Source organism: Elaeis guineensis, chromosome 6 (genome assembly GCF_000442705.2).
Source record: "Elaeis guineensis isolate ETL-2024a chromosome 6, EG11, whole genome shotgun sequence".
NCBI lineage: Eukaryota > Viridiplantae > Streptophyta > Magnoliopsida > Arecales > Arecaceae > Elaeis > Elaeis guineensis.
Window position 1 is genome coordinate 7,129,847 of NC_025998.2, and position 14,936 is coordinate 7,144,782.

The following is a 14,936-nucleotide window of genomic DNA, read 5'->3' on the forward strand; positions in this document are numbered from 1 at the left end:
AAAGTGTGAGAGATCCAAGTAACTGACCAGAACAACTCCTGCTAAACATTCTAAGATGATTCAGCCACCAAAATAATCAACAGTTGTCACTCCAGTTTGCAAACTTGTCATTACTGTGGCAATGTTAGATACCACATTTAAGCTTGAAACCATCAAGTTTGCATGCATCAGGATAGCTTCCCATAGTCACCGTAATTGAATATAAAAAAGCAGCAGACAGCATGATGTGAAATGGGTTTGTGGATCCCCCATCAACTTGTAAGTCAAGTCAATGAACAGTTGTAACCATGCAAATAATTGTCGATACTACAGTGAACAGTTGTAACCATGCAAATAATTGTCGATACTACGGTGCAGCCCTACTGCATTCATTCACTGACACTCCAAAGCTGGAAAACCATCATACTTGTGGTGCTCTGTAGTTCTGTATTTCTAGTTAACAGGGCAGTCTCATAGCATCCTACCAAAAAAAAAAAAACAGAAAAGCAGTCTCACTTACCTAGTTAGGCTTTAATTTTGGCAAGTTCAACTTGGACTTCCCTTACAATATTGCAGCGTGAATGAATATTACTTCCCAAGTTATCCAATTCAACCTTCAAAAATTTGTGGTGAAACATGCATCGATGAAGGGGCAAATTGATCTTCTAAATAACTGGATTGAAATGTAAACCAAAAAAAAAAAACTGGATGGAAAACCTTCCAGTTCTTCAAAATTACTGATGACAAGCAATTATTAATTTGAAAATAATGATCCAATAAACCTATTCCAAATCGTTGTTAAATCTGCATATGTCAAAATATGTGGCGAAAAATCAATGATCTAGCACAATGAGGAAGAAGCAAATCTGTAATTTTTTTTTAAAAAAAAAGAAATAATTCTTAAACAAATCAACAGTCCTGGGCTCGTCTGCAGAAGTGGCAACCAAACGAACATTCCTCTATTTTCTCTTCTTTCTATTTGTTAAGAGATAAGGAAGTTTCTATGCCTGTAATGCATAAAGGTTGTGTTTGGAGGTTTCTAGTTTCCAACCATGATCTTATCCTTTCCTAGATTAAAATTCATTGAATTTTGAAAGTTCAAATATTTTAGGACTTGTTCATTTGATAAATACAGAAGGCACAAAAATGGAAAAATTTGACATGAGAAAGAAAGAAAAATGAAAATTCTGGAATTCTTTTTTTTTTTTTTCAAAGCAGAATTCCCTGTTCCATTATTCCAGGGATTTAATTTTTGTTCCATAACTAATTATCCAGTCCTAAGAATCCTAAATTTGTATTTAAAGTAATGTAAACTTGTGAAGTCTGACTCATTGTAGGACATCAAAATGCACCCTCAATCATCACTAAACCAACCATTAGTGGCATATGACATGAAATTTACAAACTTTAGTACAATGTAACATCAGCTAGGAATGGTCATTAATAAGAATATATAAACAACGCATGAGCTACTTAAACATAGCATTTGGACGGACAATTTTGCCAACACATTAAAAGTTAAACCTCAGAAACAACAACATATTAAGAGAAGCAAAAACATAACAATAATTAGCACTACAAGGTACTCATGATTAATCGAAACTTGAATTAACCATCCCTTAAAATTCACTATCCGCAAACATAAATTACACTTTCTTATTCTATGGTAAATCTAGTCCAAAAATTTTTCAACAAGGGCTTTTTTTTCATGAAGTATAAGTAAACACAAAGTAAAATAAACAAATAAAATGATCAATTCGGAAATGTTTTACAAAATATAATATTCTTTAGTATCTCACCCTAAAATCCCTCCTAGGTATCTTCAAGCTATTTCTAAATACATCAGACTTGGCATGTCACCCATTAAGTAGAACGTCCTATTGACACAAGATGACCTCCATTCAACACCATCACTCACTAGACGGACAATATTAGTAAATTATAATACCCAACCAACCCTACAATATCATACTTAATCTACCTATCCATATTTTGAACCTACTTTTTCCATGTAAGAAGGTACTCTAAAGGATAGATGCATTCCGTCAAGCAACATATAACAGACTGTACATGCAACAGAAGAATCTTTGCAAAATCCATGATTTTTGAATCTTAAAACAATAAGAGGATTTATTAGTGGAATGTAAGTCTTAAACAATAACAGGCTTCACCAGTAGAATCTAATATAATACATAACAGCTAAATTGGACCACAATCCAAATTTAGATGACAGAGTATTCATCTCATCATAAGCAAGCCATAAATAGGAACCGAAAGTGAAACAAGATTTTGCTACAACCTAGAAGAACTTATGATGATAATCATGCTAGCATATAGTGGCTGAAGCTGCTAATCAGTGGATGAAGATTAAGGTCCTACTTTATGATAACGAAATCTAGAGTAACTGGGAGCTTCAGCTGGCATCTCAATCAGCAAGGACCTTCCTGTTGGGTTCAAAAACATACTTAATAAGAGACTCCTTGATGGATAGCAACTCTGGAAACTCACTCTTCAATTTTGAAGCATCCATCTCATTGTTGCTTCGAGGTGCAACAATGACTTTGGCCTGTTCTTCCAGAGTAAAGTTGGCCCATGTAAAGCTAGGGTCGATATACTTTTTGTACATCTCCAGAATCTCATTATGGCTCACAGCACCAGGATTAGTGAAGTTCCATATGCCCCTGCAATTTCTTTTGGCCATCTCAACTGATATGGGTAGAAGCTCATCTAAGATTGTCATGCTGTTTGGAATGTTGACCACTTTATTGTAACGAGTTATCTTTGTAATGAAGTTGCGAGGATTGCTGAGGTCAGAAGATATTGGCATTCTGACTCTAAGAGTACAGACATTTTCATATTCCTTCAAAAGCTCTTCAACCTGCATTTTGCATCAACATAATAAACATATTAACTTTTACGTTCAAGAGCTTTCATAACAGAGTGGTACAAAGACACTTTCACTAACAGAAAGCAAAAGTTACCATCGCCTTAGTCTTCGAGTAGAAAGAGCCAGTGAAGTTTGGTTTATCTTCCTCCTTGAATCCAATACCTGACCCTTCAGGGTGTCCAGCATCATACTCGAATATACACCCAGTAGCATAATTCATCAATAACAAGCCGTTCTCCCTGCAAACATCTGCTAGGGTCAAAGTGCCCACAACATTGGTGCGAATTGTCTCCGTCTTGTGAGATTCACACCAGTCAACATTTGGTCTGCCTGTCACACCAGCAGCATTGAAAACATGAGTTGGCTTTACATTCTGAATATCCAGAATGAGCTGAGAGCGCTCTTCCAAACGCCCTCTTCCATACTCAAATGGTATCCCTTGCTTCTCGCAGATCTTTCCTAGAAGGCCTCCAATCCATCCAGTCCTACCATAGATCAAGAATTTCAAAGAATGCTTCCGAGGAGAGCCACTAATACCCTTTGAGACAGGAACGACCATCCTGCTCTGATTATTGGTGAACTGAGAAACCATGCCCTTCACCTCTTCAGACCCATCAATACATCTTTCAATCCCGGGCATCATCAGCATCCTTGGATGAGGCACAAGAGCACCAGACACATCTCCCCACCAATCAGGGTTGCTTGTGTACCACTCCATTGTCTTCTTCAGCCCTTCTTCCCAAGTGGTCCTCTCTGACCAACCCAAGTTCTTCAGTTTCTCATCATCCAAAAAGTACCTCTGATCATTGAAGGGCCTGTTCTCTACAAACTTGATAACCGTATCCGGGTCCAAAGAGAAAAGTTTACAGATATCCTTTGCTACATCAATCACTCTCCTCTCTTTCTTAGTCCCGATATTATAAACATGCCCAACCTCTCCTTTGTGAAGAATAACTTCAAAAGCCTCAGCAACATCCTCACAATATAGATAGCTTCTAACGTTAGAACCATCACCATGAATTGGAAGTGGCAGCCCTCTCATAGCCAAAAGGATTAATTTTGGAATGAGCTTCTCAGGAAATTGATTTGGCCCATAGACATTGTTTCCTCGGGTAGTTATCACTGGCAGACCATATGACCTTCCATAAGCCATAACAAGCATCTCAGCTCCAGCTTTTGTCGCTGAATATGGGTTGGTTGGAAGGAGCTGAGATGCCTCATGATTTCCAACCACAGCATCCTCATCAGTCTCTCCATAAACCTCATCAGTACTAACATGGATAAACCTCCTGATCTGACCAGTGACCTTGCAAGCCTCAAGGAGAACGTGGGTGCCATATATATTGTTCTTGGTGAACTCAAATGAGTTGCCAAAGGAATTGTCGACATGGGTCTGGGCGGCAAAGTGCATGATGGTATCAATGGACTCAGTGATGAGGAGATAGTTGACAAGGTCGGCACTGCCAATGTCGCCCTTGACAAACTTGAAATTGGGAGAGGAGCGGGATGGATTAAGGTTTTTCAGGTTTGAGCAGTAGTCAAGCTTGTCGAGAACCACAATCTTGTACTCAGGGTAGTTTCGGATGAGGCAGTTGGCGACATGCGATGCAATGAAGCCACCCGCCCCAGTGATGAGGATGTTCTTGGGCTTATATGTTGCCATCTGTCCTCTTTTCTTTTCCTATATCAATGCTGCAAAACAAAAGGAAACAGGAAAAAAAAAAAAAACGAAACTGAAATTGTTTGTTTTGCAAGTGGATCAGCAATATCAAGAGGCATTATTACATTTGCAGCAAAAAAAAGGCAAAACACCTTTGATGATAAGGCAGGATGAAATAATTAGATCTCTAAGAATAAGCCAGCAAACCCAGGATTCTTTTTACAGGAATTTAACAGTTATTGAAACAGTTATTGAAGAGTATCTTCCGATGGATCTTAGAATGCTTTAGTTAGTGAGGAATTTTTTCGTCTTTTATCTCAATATAGATCTAAGAATATTGAAGTCAATGAGGAAACTTGGGTCCAGATCAACCATAAATTGGTCTTTTCGTAATTTCTCCAGTAAGAGCAAGTACCTATTTTTATTAGAAATCCGGAATATGAAAAAAATGATGACCCCACTGATTAGATTCACCAACCACAAATAATTAATCGAGAAATCGTAGATAAAACTCCCAGAGCATAGCATCTGAGCATGAAAGCAGCATGGAAACAACATTGCCACACATTCTTTGAAATAGTAAATAAATAGAATGCAATGTGATCGGATCCGATTCCTTCATTCCTTTTTGGGACAAAGATTTGGTTCTTCCCATTCATACAAGTCATCAGATCTGACGGAATTCAAGCCAAAGATCGCATCTCCTCAAACAAAAAGAAACCTTTCAAAGAAAATATAGCAAGAAACCTCACAAAAAGAGATCGAACACTACCAAACCTTTCTTTCCTCCTCCCCTCGCCGGATCTAAAGGAGAGGGAGGCGAAAATCCGAGAAATCAGGTTAAAATTATGGTTCTCGACCGAATTTTCAAGAAGATCTAAAAGCACAAAGATTCCATAGCAATAGAAGAATCACGGCGACATCAGATCTAGTTTGAAAATTAATTTGCTAAATAAGCACAAGAATACCTAAAATGGAGCATAAATCCGAGAGAAGAGAGCACTTACGGGTGAGAGAAGAGATCGCCGGAGAAGACGGGGAGGATTTCTCCGAGGACAGGGGGCCGATAAATGATGGGAACTCGAGGCGAGAGGGAGTAGCCGGGGAATCGAGTCCGGAGAGAGTGCGAATTGGATCCTTTCCGCTCTCTTTCTTGGGGGTTGAAGGGAGGAAGAGGAGAGAGGGGAAGGAATTTAAAGAGTAGGCTCGGCGACGCGGTGCAAGAAATTTCCACACGTGTATGTACGACCACACGGGATACTCTCAACGGTCTTGGGTCTTTCCTCGCTTAGGTTTTTTCCCTTTTTTGTTTCCTTCTTAATCAGCTATATTTTGTAATTTTATAATTTATTAAAAAAAAATTATATATATTAGTCTTTTTTTAGTTCAATTCTAGAATGACTTTTTTATGTTTTATGGACTACCTTTCTTGTCCAAAGTTACCATGATGGGATAAAAGAAGGCTGTGACTATAATTTGGGCCGTAAAACAATTTTTGCCTATTTAGAAAAATATATTAATTTTAATATTTTATAAACAAGGAAGATCTATTATAAACTCAGTTAAGGAAAAAAAAAAAAAAAGAAAGGAAGACCAGTAGATTAACTTCCTTTCCTTAATTAGTCCCAGACTTGTGAGTAGAAATACCTTCTATTTTGGTGGCGAAATTGGAGGAAGTCCTTGCTTTATGGCTCATGTTTAGGGATAATAATGAGCGCGGCCAAGAGTTGGATTTTTGTTTTTTTGTTTTTTTTCCTCTTTTCTGGGGCCGATATAAATTGGACACCGTCCGGTTTTTATTGGTTAATAACGCTGGATTCTGTTCGGCACTGTTCTTTGGTCTGGTAGAGTTTTCCAGGTGAGCTTACCTCCGGGATGTCTCCGCTAAAAGCCGTAGGGTTGGCCTATCTAATATCCGGAAATCATGGTTTGGTCAGAGGGGATATGACCGCATGTAAGGACACGCCCACCGATGGCAGGATGCTGCACTCATTTTGAGACCAGGCACGTGGAGGAGAATATTTCCCTTATAAGCTATGTTGGCTTTAAGCACTTTGATTTGTAGCCTAATTAATCAATAAAGATGGACTAACAACAGCTAAACTGACTGGTGAACGATGGGCACTCAAGTTTCAATTTACAACACACACACACACACACAAAAAAGGTTTCAATTTCTCGCTTGGTAGATCAAAGGTTTATCTTTTTCACGGAAAGCTAATTAGTTACAAAACTATTATGAAGCATTTTGGCTGTGATTTGGAGATTAAATTATTTGATTTGATGTGACAATTGTGAGGTTGTGCTCTGGATGTTACCTAAATTGCTTGAATTATACTCTCAGATAGTATGTGGAAAAAACTTTTTTTTTTTGATAAAAAAAAGTATGTGGAAAAAACTCAACCAGGCTAATGCGTGGTAGGTACGCGTTTGAAGTTTCAGATCATGTCTACAACCATATTTTGGGTTATTTCTTCAAAAAGAAAGAAAAAAAATCATATCTTGGGTTGTACAGCTGGGTTTGAAAAGGGTTAGCTTGATGTGACATTCTAACTTTTTTTTTTTTGGTAAGAAATGTGACATTCTAACATTGGAAGAAACGAGGAAAGCTGGAGGATAAACATCAACCATACCTTGCTAAATTCTTTAAAAAAAAAAAAATTCGCTACGGTCGAGATATCAAACAGGGCAACATCGCGGCAGCGCCTCATGGAAGTGATATTATTGGGTGGACGAGTCCAACCACGACCGGAAATGCATAGGATACGTACAGATGCGGTCTGCTGCCCCCTTTCCTTCTGCGTATATCTTTGCTTGGATTGTTCCACCGCCAAGCTCGTAGACTTGATCCAACCAACAACTTCTTTTTACAGAATGAGAATCCATTGTTTGTCATGCCTCAAGTATATTGAATAGGTTCCAAGCAAATCATATAGACCTATCGTTATTTTCCCCCCCTTGGATATCTAGTAGGATGGTGAAGGAAAAGATGTGAATCCTTAAAATCTATGTACATCGCCTTCCCTTTGTCATGTCTTTCCGAACAAGGGATAGCTTTGGGTTGTATCTTTTGCACGGTAGAATGATTGATTTTTTTTTTTGTAAATTTTATTTTATCAATCTTTTAAAGTTTGATGACAACTTCATGATTCATGCTTTGAATGAAAGAAAAGATTTAACATATTTTGAAAGTTGTGCAAAATACGATCTAATGATTTACAATCTGAACTCACAGGTGCCATGCATATACTGTTATATGTGCATGCATATGATTCAAGAGAGAATTTGGTGCAACCACATGATCAACCGGGGCAGCCTGGTGACCAAATCTGGTTTCATGTTCCTCGTTGGCCTTTTTTTCAACTCACATCTTACTAGTGGTTGACAGGAATCGACGTATTTCATTGTAAGTGGACCAGGGAGATTCCTGTGGCTGTGGTATAATTTTTCACTCACCATTGGCTACTTTTTGGTAGACTGGTTGGGTTCGGACAATGCACACATACTGATCCAATTAATTGTTATTGCAGAAAAGTGCTAGTAAGGCGCATTTATTGTTCTGATTTTGAGCAGACTGCAGCAAGTAGTCTGTCCTTTCCTCAAGGAACTGGATCCGGTCTCACTTCTGAGGCAACATTACACTGCCACGATGGCATGGTTATAATAACGGTCAATTTTATTCAGTATGGTTAATATTGGCATTTTAATTGTCGTCTCCCTTCACCTACTACATTCATGTTTTCCTACCTACCAACGAAGGCTAGAAATGAATGGCATTGACCTCGAGTTAATCTCTGTTGGACTTTGAATGAACGAAACAGCTTTATGGAAAAAAAAAAGTTTCACGCCACTTGACGGCAATCAGATCCTGTCTGGAAGACATAATGGTTGGCATTTGACCTTCTTTATTTTGCATAGACTTGTTCTAGGTCTGGTCCACTCCAATATATGCTCATGTTGCATTTTTAATACCATTTCCACTCTCCAGCACAACATCACACTACAATCGAAATTACGAAGCTTTGACACAAGACAACACACTAAGAAGATCACAGTCGTACGTACACACTAACCAAGCTCATTAGACGAACTACAACCAAAACGCATGCACCATTAAAGGAAAATATTAGAAGACACTACTAATTGTGCTTGAGATGGCCCTCATTAGCCTTCTTGAAGACCTGGGCTTGGGCTGCAGCATCCCTGTTGGACACCGAAGCATCCGCAAAAGCGTCCCTCACTTGCTGCGTCGTCAAGGGGAACCTCTGGTTCACCATGGAGTTGAGAAGAGAAGCCGTCCCTTCGCGGAGGAGAGCCCCGAAGCCATCGCTGCGAGTGTTCGCCAGTGCCTCCGGTAAGCTAAGGTTGCTCCCGAGAGCCGAAGTAGCCGGCAACCCGAACAACTGGCCGATGTTGCACCAGTAACCAAAGAGGCCAAATATCGCTGCTGGATGGGTCCTCCAGTAGCTGCATGGATGCCACGTATCCACTTAAGTGAAGCATTCAAAGCAATATATATACTGAGCGTCTTGTGACCAAGTTCAAGTGACTTACTCGCAGGTGCCAGGGAAGAATGGAGGGACGTTTGGATTCGGCATAAACGGTGGCGCCGGAGGCGTGGAGATCCCCGGAGTTAATGGAGTTGGAGGGTCGAGAGGAACCAGTGGAGAGGAAGGAGGGGTGACGACGACCGGTGCAGAAGGTGGATTGTAGTACCCACCACCAGATGGCGGGTTGTAGTGGCCACCACCAGAAGGTGGATTGTAGTACCCACCACCTGATCCATGGGATGGTGTTGGAGTTGGCGTTGGCGTGCCGCCGTGCGGCGGTGTTCCGCAAGAAGGAGCATTGTGTGAGTCTGCACCCATGTCAACCATGGTGCGTTAATTATTACACTGTTAGCTAAAGCTATATAGGATCGGAGGAAAGGAATAAGAGGACTTACGTCTGGGATGGCTCGGTGCATGTGGATCCGGGGAGTAGTAGTTCTTCTGGTCAGCAAAACTCTCAAGTTTCCTACACTTAACTGGTGTGACCGCTTCATGAGAAACCAGTCCTACGAACAGGAAAAACATGAGAAGGGTCTTTCCTTTTTTCTCAATCTCCATCACCACCAACTCAAAGCCCACGAAGAGGGAGAAGTAAGGGAAAGGAATTAAGGGAGTCAAGCCGTTGTGAAGGGTGGCATGGGGAGTTGGGTGTCCATATATGCACGGGAAAAGAGTGGCTGGATTGATAGCACTGCACACTAACATAAATATGTACACAGAGAGCCTATAAGTAGTTGGTGGACGTGTTGCAGGTGCATTTAATAAAAGACTTAATGTTTGTAGCATAAAGCGCAGGATGATCGTTTTCACCTAAAGTTTGGAAATTGGTGCTTTTTGAATCCAGAAGGTAATGAAATATTCTTTCAACCATATCTAGGTCCACTCTTGATGCAATGTCTTGATTCCATGACACAGGATATGAAACGGATGATATGATAGAAGGCTAGAAGCTTGTCTTCTTTTTATTTGTATAGTCCCGGAGATGGTTGTTAATAAGTGCAACTTGGGAAGACTGTCATGCGGGTTCAGACCCTTGCTTTAATGAGAACAGCTCATCCAAGCCTCATAAGTATTTTGAATCGGAGTTCACCTACCCATGCTACCTCGTGATCAGGACGTGTATTGTACATTACTATAGCCAGCTTGCCGCATCAATCTTCCAAAGCTATAGGGCTCGGGTTTTAACTTGAGGAAGAAACTCTTTGGACCTCTATAGTCTATACTAATAAAGAAGAAAGAGAAACTGATCTTCCATTCAATTCGGCTTGGCTCCATAATACGAGTCGAACAAACTGATTTCATTACTGCATGTGCATTATTTAATTGCTAGTGCTTGCAGACATGTGTAATTGTTATTATTTCTTTTTAGATTATATGGTGAATATAAAAGATTCAAAGAAGTTTGTCTAGCTCTTCTAAAAGTTCTCTACAGTGATTTCCGTCACCAATCCTGGATTTTATTTGGATGCTTCAGTTGCAATATATCCTACTTGATCTTGACAAGTGCATGTTGTTTGTTTAAGATATGGACAACCATGATTACAATTAAGATTGCTCGTTAATAGATTTGGCAAGTATACATTGTTTTAGTTGACACATCCTTTGTACTTGTTAATTGAAGATTGAATATTAGTGTATGCATCTAGTAAAAATAAAATGTACTTTGCAATAATAGAATTTGTGAAGAGGCTTCAAAAAATAAGACGTGATGCCTCACGATTATGGAGAGAGATTCCGCTATCATTATAGGTTGAATGACACGTAAGATCCAAATGATCAGGGACACATAACTGACTAATGGATCTCGTAACATAAACTGTGATGGCCCAGCCCATGTAAGAATCCCAGCCCACCAAAGCCCAAAACGAAAAAAAAAAAGAAAGAAAACAGGGGAGAAGACTCCCTTCGGGAGTCTTCTTCCTCCTCTCGCCGGCTCCCAATCGGAGTCGGAAAGAGCTCCCTCCGGCCCTATTTAAGGAGGAGAACCCTCCTCTCTCCCTCTCATCGAGAAATCCCGGGGCAAAACGACGGTAATCGTCGGAAAATCTTCACGGAGATCCGTCACTCTGTCCGTCCAATTGCTCGCCGGAAAAGCCTCGCCGGCGTCGGAGGTAAGCCTCCTCCCTTCCTCTCTTCTCCCCTTTCCTTCCCGTGCCGGTGTGCACGCTCGCCGACAACCGGAGTCGTCGGATTTTGTAGCGGAAGAACCTCTGTTTTTGCCCATTTTTCTTCGATTTTTCCGACACCGGTGGTCACCGCCGACCACCGGTTTGGCCCTCCTCTCATCGTCGAGTCGCCCCCCTCCTACCGACGGTCGCCCCATGCTGGCTGCGCCGTCGGTCGGAACTTCAACGAGGGGACCTCACGGTCCCCTATTTCGGCCCAAAGGAACCCACAGGAAGAAGAAAAGAAGAAGAAGAAGGAAAAGAAAAAGAAAAAGAAAAGAAGAAGGAAAAGAAAAGAAAAAGAAAAGAAAAAAAAGAAGAAAAAGAAAAGAAAAAGAAAAGAAAAAGGAAAGAAAGAAGGAAAAAGAAAAATAAAATAATAATAATATAATAATAATAAATAGAATTTTCTCTCCTCTCTCTTCCGTGAAGAAAAAGAAAAAAAGAAAGAAAAAAAAAATAAATTAAGAAATAATGATATAAATAATAAAATATGAGAAAGAGAGTTTCTCTCTCTTCCCTCTCTCTTCAGCCTGAACTAGTATTTTCTCTCTCTAGAATTGGACTTTCTCTCTCTACTTTCTCTCTAGAATCCTCCCTCTAGATTATTTCTCTCTCCTAAGATTTCTAAAATTTTGAGAAGAATGATGATGAATTTAAATGATTCTTGTGATGAATTTTTGATCTGTGATCGTCGGACGGTACACCGACATCCACTTTGATTAAATCAGGTATTTTTAGATTTTATTTATCATGATCTTATTGAATTGACCACATGATAATTTCAGCATGATTTGATCCAATCGATCGGATTTGTTGAATCATATTGTCTGAAGAATTCAAGATGAGTTTTCTCTCTCTAGAATTTTCTCTCTCTAAAATATTCTCTCTCTTGATTGATTCTCTCTCTAAAAAGGTTAGTGAATGAAGAAATTTCTTTTAATAGTCCTGATCTGATTCTAATGAAGAATCCTGATCCATGGTTGTCAGACAGTGTACTAGCACCCACCTTAATCAGACCATGAATCTTTGATTTGATCATCCATGATTTCGATCTAGCCATGACTTGATTTGATCATGTTGATTTTACCAATCGAGATATTGGACCAATCATAATGTTGGATTGTGTCACCTGATCAATTCGAATTGTACCTCATGAATTCTCTCTCCTCTGATTTTCTCTCTCCACTTGATTTTATGAAATCGATGAAGAAATCTCGATCCTATCACTTCGAATCTGATTTGATCTTATAGTCAAACTTTGGATCATTTAGGTCCTAATTAGATTTTGATTAGATGAAATTAGATGATCGGACCCAATCTAAACCGTTAAAATATGGTATTCGTATTCTTTCTAATTATTAAAATTGATTCTATATAGGATTGTGGATGTTTGATCATGGGATATCGCGATATGATCTACGAACAAAATTTTTGAAAAAAAATTTATAGAATTATATGGATTTATTGGAATGCATTCGAGATAAGTAATGTTTCACTTTTTCTAGATTTATCAGTAAATTATAATGTATTTTTCTGACATGATTTGTGAAACGATGCATGAATTGGATGAATAGTATTTTGTTATGAAAATATCTTATTTGAAATGTTATGATGAAGCATGATTGAACATATTGATTCCATGATGTATTATATTGATTGATTTCGATACTACATGTTTATATGTTTTATTATCGAAATTAGAATATGAAATATAATTTATGAAGAATTATGATATAAGAAACATGATGAATTGACAACCTGACTATGTAAAGGACCCTGCCAATGGGGGCATATACGTTGGCAATTGATTTGTCCTGAGGGTTCATATCGCCAGAGAGACCAGCGACAAACCGTCAGAGAGACCAGCGGTTCCGAAGGACTTTGCTGCCAGATGATTCGCAGCTCATCGCAAGAAGATACGCGGTGTTATGACCCTACCACAGAAAAAATGTGGTCATAGCTCATGGTTGACGAAAAGAATTTAAGAATGAAAGAAATTGAAATCTGGAAAGAAACTTGAATTTTCGAAAAAGAAATGAATTTGGCATGAATTATGTTGCATAATTGAAATTGATTTCGAATTTATGAACTCTATATGCTTATTTTCTATAAATGATTATTTACTTAAATGTCTGATGAAATCTGTTGAAAAGTGATCATTGCTTACTGGGCTGTCTGCTAATTACCTCCTATTTTACTATTTTTATAAATGTTGAGGAATTAAGATGATACAAGATATGAATGGAAGAGTGATCAGAAGCAGAATCTCTATACTTTTATTTTCGGTTGAAAGTCTTATTGAATTTGATGTAAGGCCTATGAATCATTATTGAATTTATTGAGATATTAAAGAAAAAAATTTAGATCGTTATATTTTAAATTTAAATTATTGACTAATTATTTCGCTGTTGTTTTAGGATAGTATGATAAGATGCCTTGCATGCTTATGGGAAGAGTTTTCTATGAGTATGCGGCGGTTGCCATGATCCTCGATTCAAAATCTCGGGTCGGGGACGTGACATAAATAACTTTTGATTTACTGGTGAAGTGAATATTAAACTCTTGTTGCATAGATGCAATTCTAGGACTGTGCATATGGTAGGAAGGATAATACCATCATTGCTAAAAAAAATAAATATCATCTTATCTATATTTTATAAATCTAATGATATTGTTGAATGTAATACATATATTTTCAAATTGATGCATTATCTCTCTTCAAATAGTAAACTTGGACGGCTTTTTTAAAAATAAATAAAAAAAGAATGCAGACAATGGAAAAGAGTGGCCAAGTTCAAAAAACCAACTTATTCTATCTCTCTCTCGCCATAAATATAGACCTAGTTATTGGGCGAGAAGGAGCCCCGGGTGGTTTTTAAAGGCTTTGACCAGTCTTCCAACCAAAAAAAAAAAAAAGGCTTTGACCAGTCCACGGCCTTCCATATCAAGTTGCCAAGGTACCGCCGGGTTTTTGTGAAACGGGACGCTACGACGTATAGCGTATCGCCGTGTCAACTTGTACTCCTCTTAGTGTTCTATGTGGCACTTCCACATACTTGAGAGCTAGAAGAGGGTGACGTCACTGATCCAATACGCATTACCGAGCCTTCTACGGAGCCAGTTTTGTTTTGCAGGCACCTACAGCAGCAGCTATACCATGCATACAACGCACGAGTTCTTTCCCAAAGTAATACAAAAAAAAAAAAATTTATTTACATAAATAATTCAAATTTTAATTTTTTTATCAATTTGATGCAAAAACAATGGCCATGTCACCTCTCATTTTTCACATAGATATTATCCAAAAAAAAAAATAGCAAACGTCATTTTAAATGATATTTTTAAAAATACTATTTTAAATGATGTTTTCTAATTTTTCTCCAAAAAAAAATAAAAAATAAAAAAAAATAAAATTTATAATTTTAAATTTATAAATAAAAATTTATAAATAAATAAAAATTTTAATTTTGAATGAATTTTAAAATATAAAAATTTTAAATTTTAATTCAAATAAAAAAAGATAATTTTAAATTATTTTCTTCTTTTCAAATTAATTCTTTTAAAAAAATATCTAAAGAAAAATCTTAAATATTTTAAAAATTATAATTTTGAATTTAAAAAATAAAAATTTTAATTTTAATTCAAATAAAAAATATCATTTCAAATTCTTTCCCATTTCAAATTAATTTTTT

At 38.0% G+C, this 14,936-nt stretch overlaps 2 protein-coding genes across 2 annotated transcripts; both read right to left on the bottom strand.

The window, feature by feature from the left end:
* Positions 1-2,081: 2,081 nt before the first annotated feature.
* LOC105047457 (trifunctional UDP-glucose 4,6-dehydratase/UDP-4-keto-6-deoxy-D-glucose 3,5-epimerase/UDP-4-keto-L-rhamnose-reductase RHM3) lies at positions 2,082-5,694 on the bottom strand. Its single transcript, XM_010926378.3, has 3 exons — positions 5,534-5,694; positions 2,961-4,558; positions 2,082-2,857 (listed from the first exon to the last, which is right to left on the bottom strand). Exons 2-3 carry the CDS (start codon positions 4,527-4,529, stop codon positions 2,405-2,407), a joined length of 2,022 nt encoding a protein of 673 aa, XP_010924680.1. The 5' UTR covers positions 4,530-4,558; positions 5,534-5,694; the 3' UTR covers positions 2,082-2,404.
* A 2,867-nt stretch (positions 5,695-8,561) lies between these two features.
* On the bottom strand, positions 8,562-9,747 carry LOC105047456 (uncharacterized). Its single transcript, XM_010926376.3, has 3 exons — positions 9,472-9,747; positions 9,081-9,384; positions 8,562-8,993 (listed from the first exon to the last, which is right to left on the bottom strand). The coding sequence occupies exons 1-3, from the start codon at positions 9,632-9,634 to the stop codon at positions 8,666-8,668; spliced, it is 795 nt and encodes a 264-aa protein (XP_010924678.1). The 5' UTR covers positions 9,635-9,747; the 3' UTR covers positions 8,562-8,665.
* Between the last annotated feature and the right edge of the window lie 5,189 nt (positions 9,748-14,936).

Bases quoted from the DNA above. Each gene is read 5' to 3' on its own strand.
- LOC105047457 (XM_010926378.3), bottom strand. From the start codon at position 4,529: ATGGCAACATATAAGCCCAAGAACATCCTCATCACTGGGGCGGGTGGC. The intron at 2,858-2,960 runs GTAACTTTTGCT...TGCAAAATGCAG, and splicing joins ACTCGAAGACTAAGGCGATG to GTTGAAGAGCTTTTGAAGGA.
- LOC105047456 (XM_010926376.3), bottom strand. From the start codon at position 9,634: ATGGAGATTGAGAAAAAAGGAAAGACCCTTCTCATGTTTTTCCTGTTC. The intron at 9,385-9,471 runs GTAAGTCCTCTT...ACATGGGTGCAG, and splicing joins TGCACCGAGCCATCCCAGAC to ACTCACACAATGCTCCTTCT. The intron at 8,994-9,080 runs GTAAGTCACTTG...GCATCCATGCAG, and splicing joins TTCTTCCCTGGCACCTGCGA to CTACTGGAGGACCCATCCAG.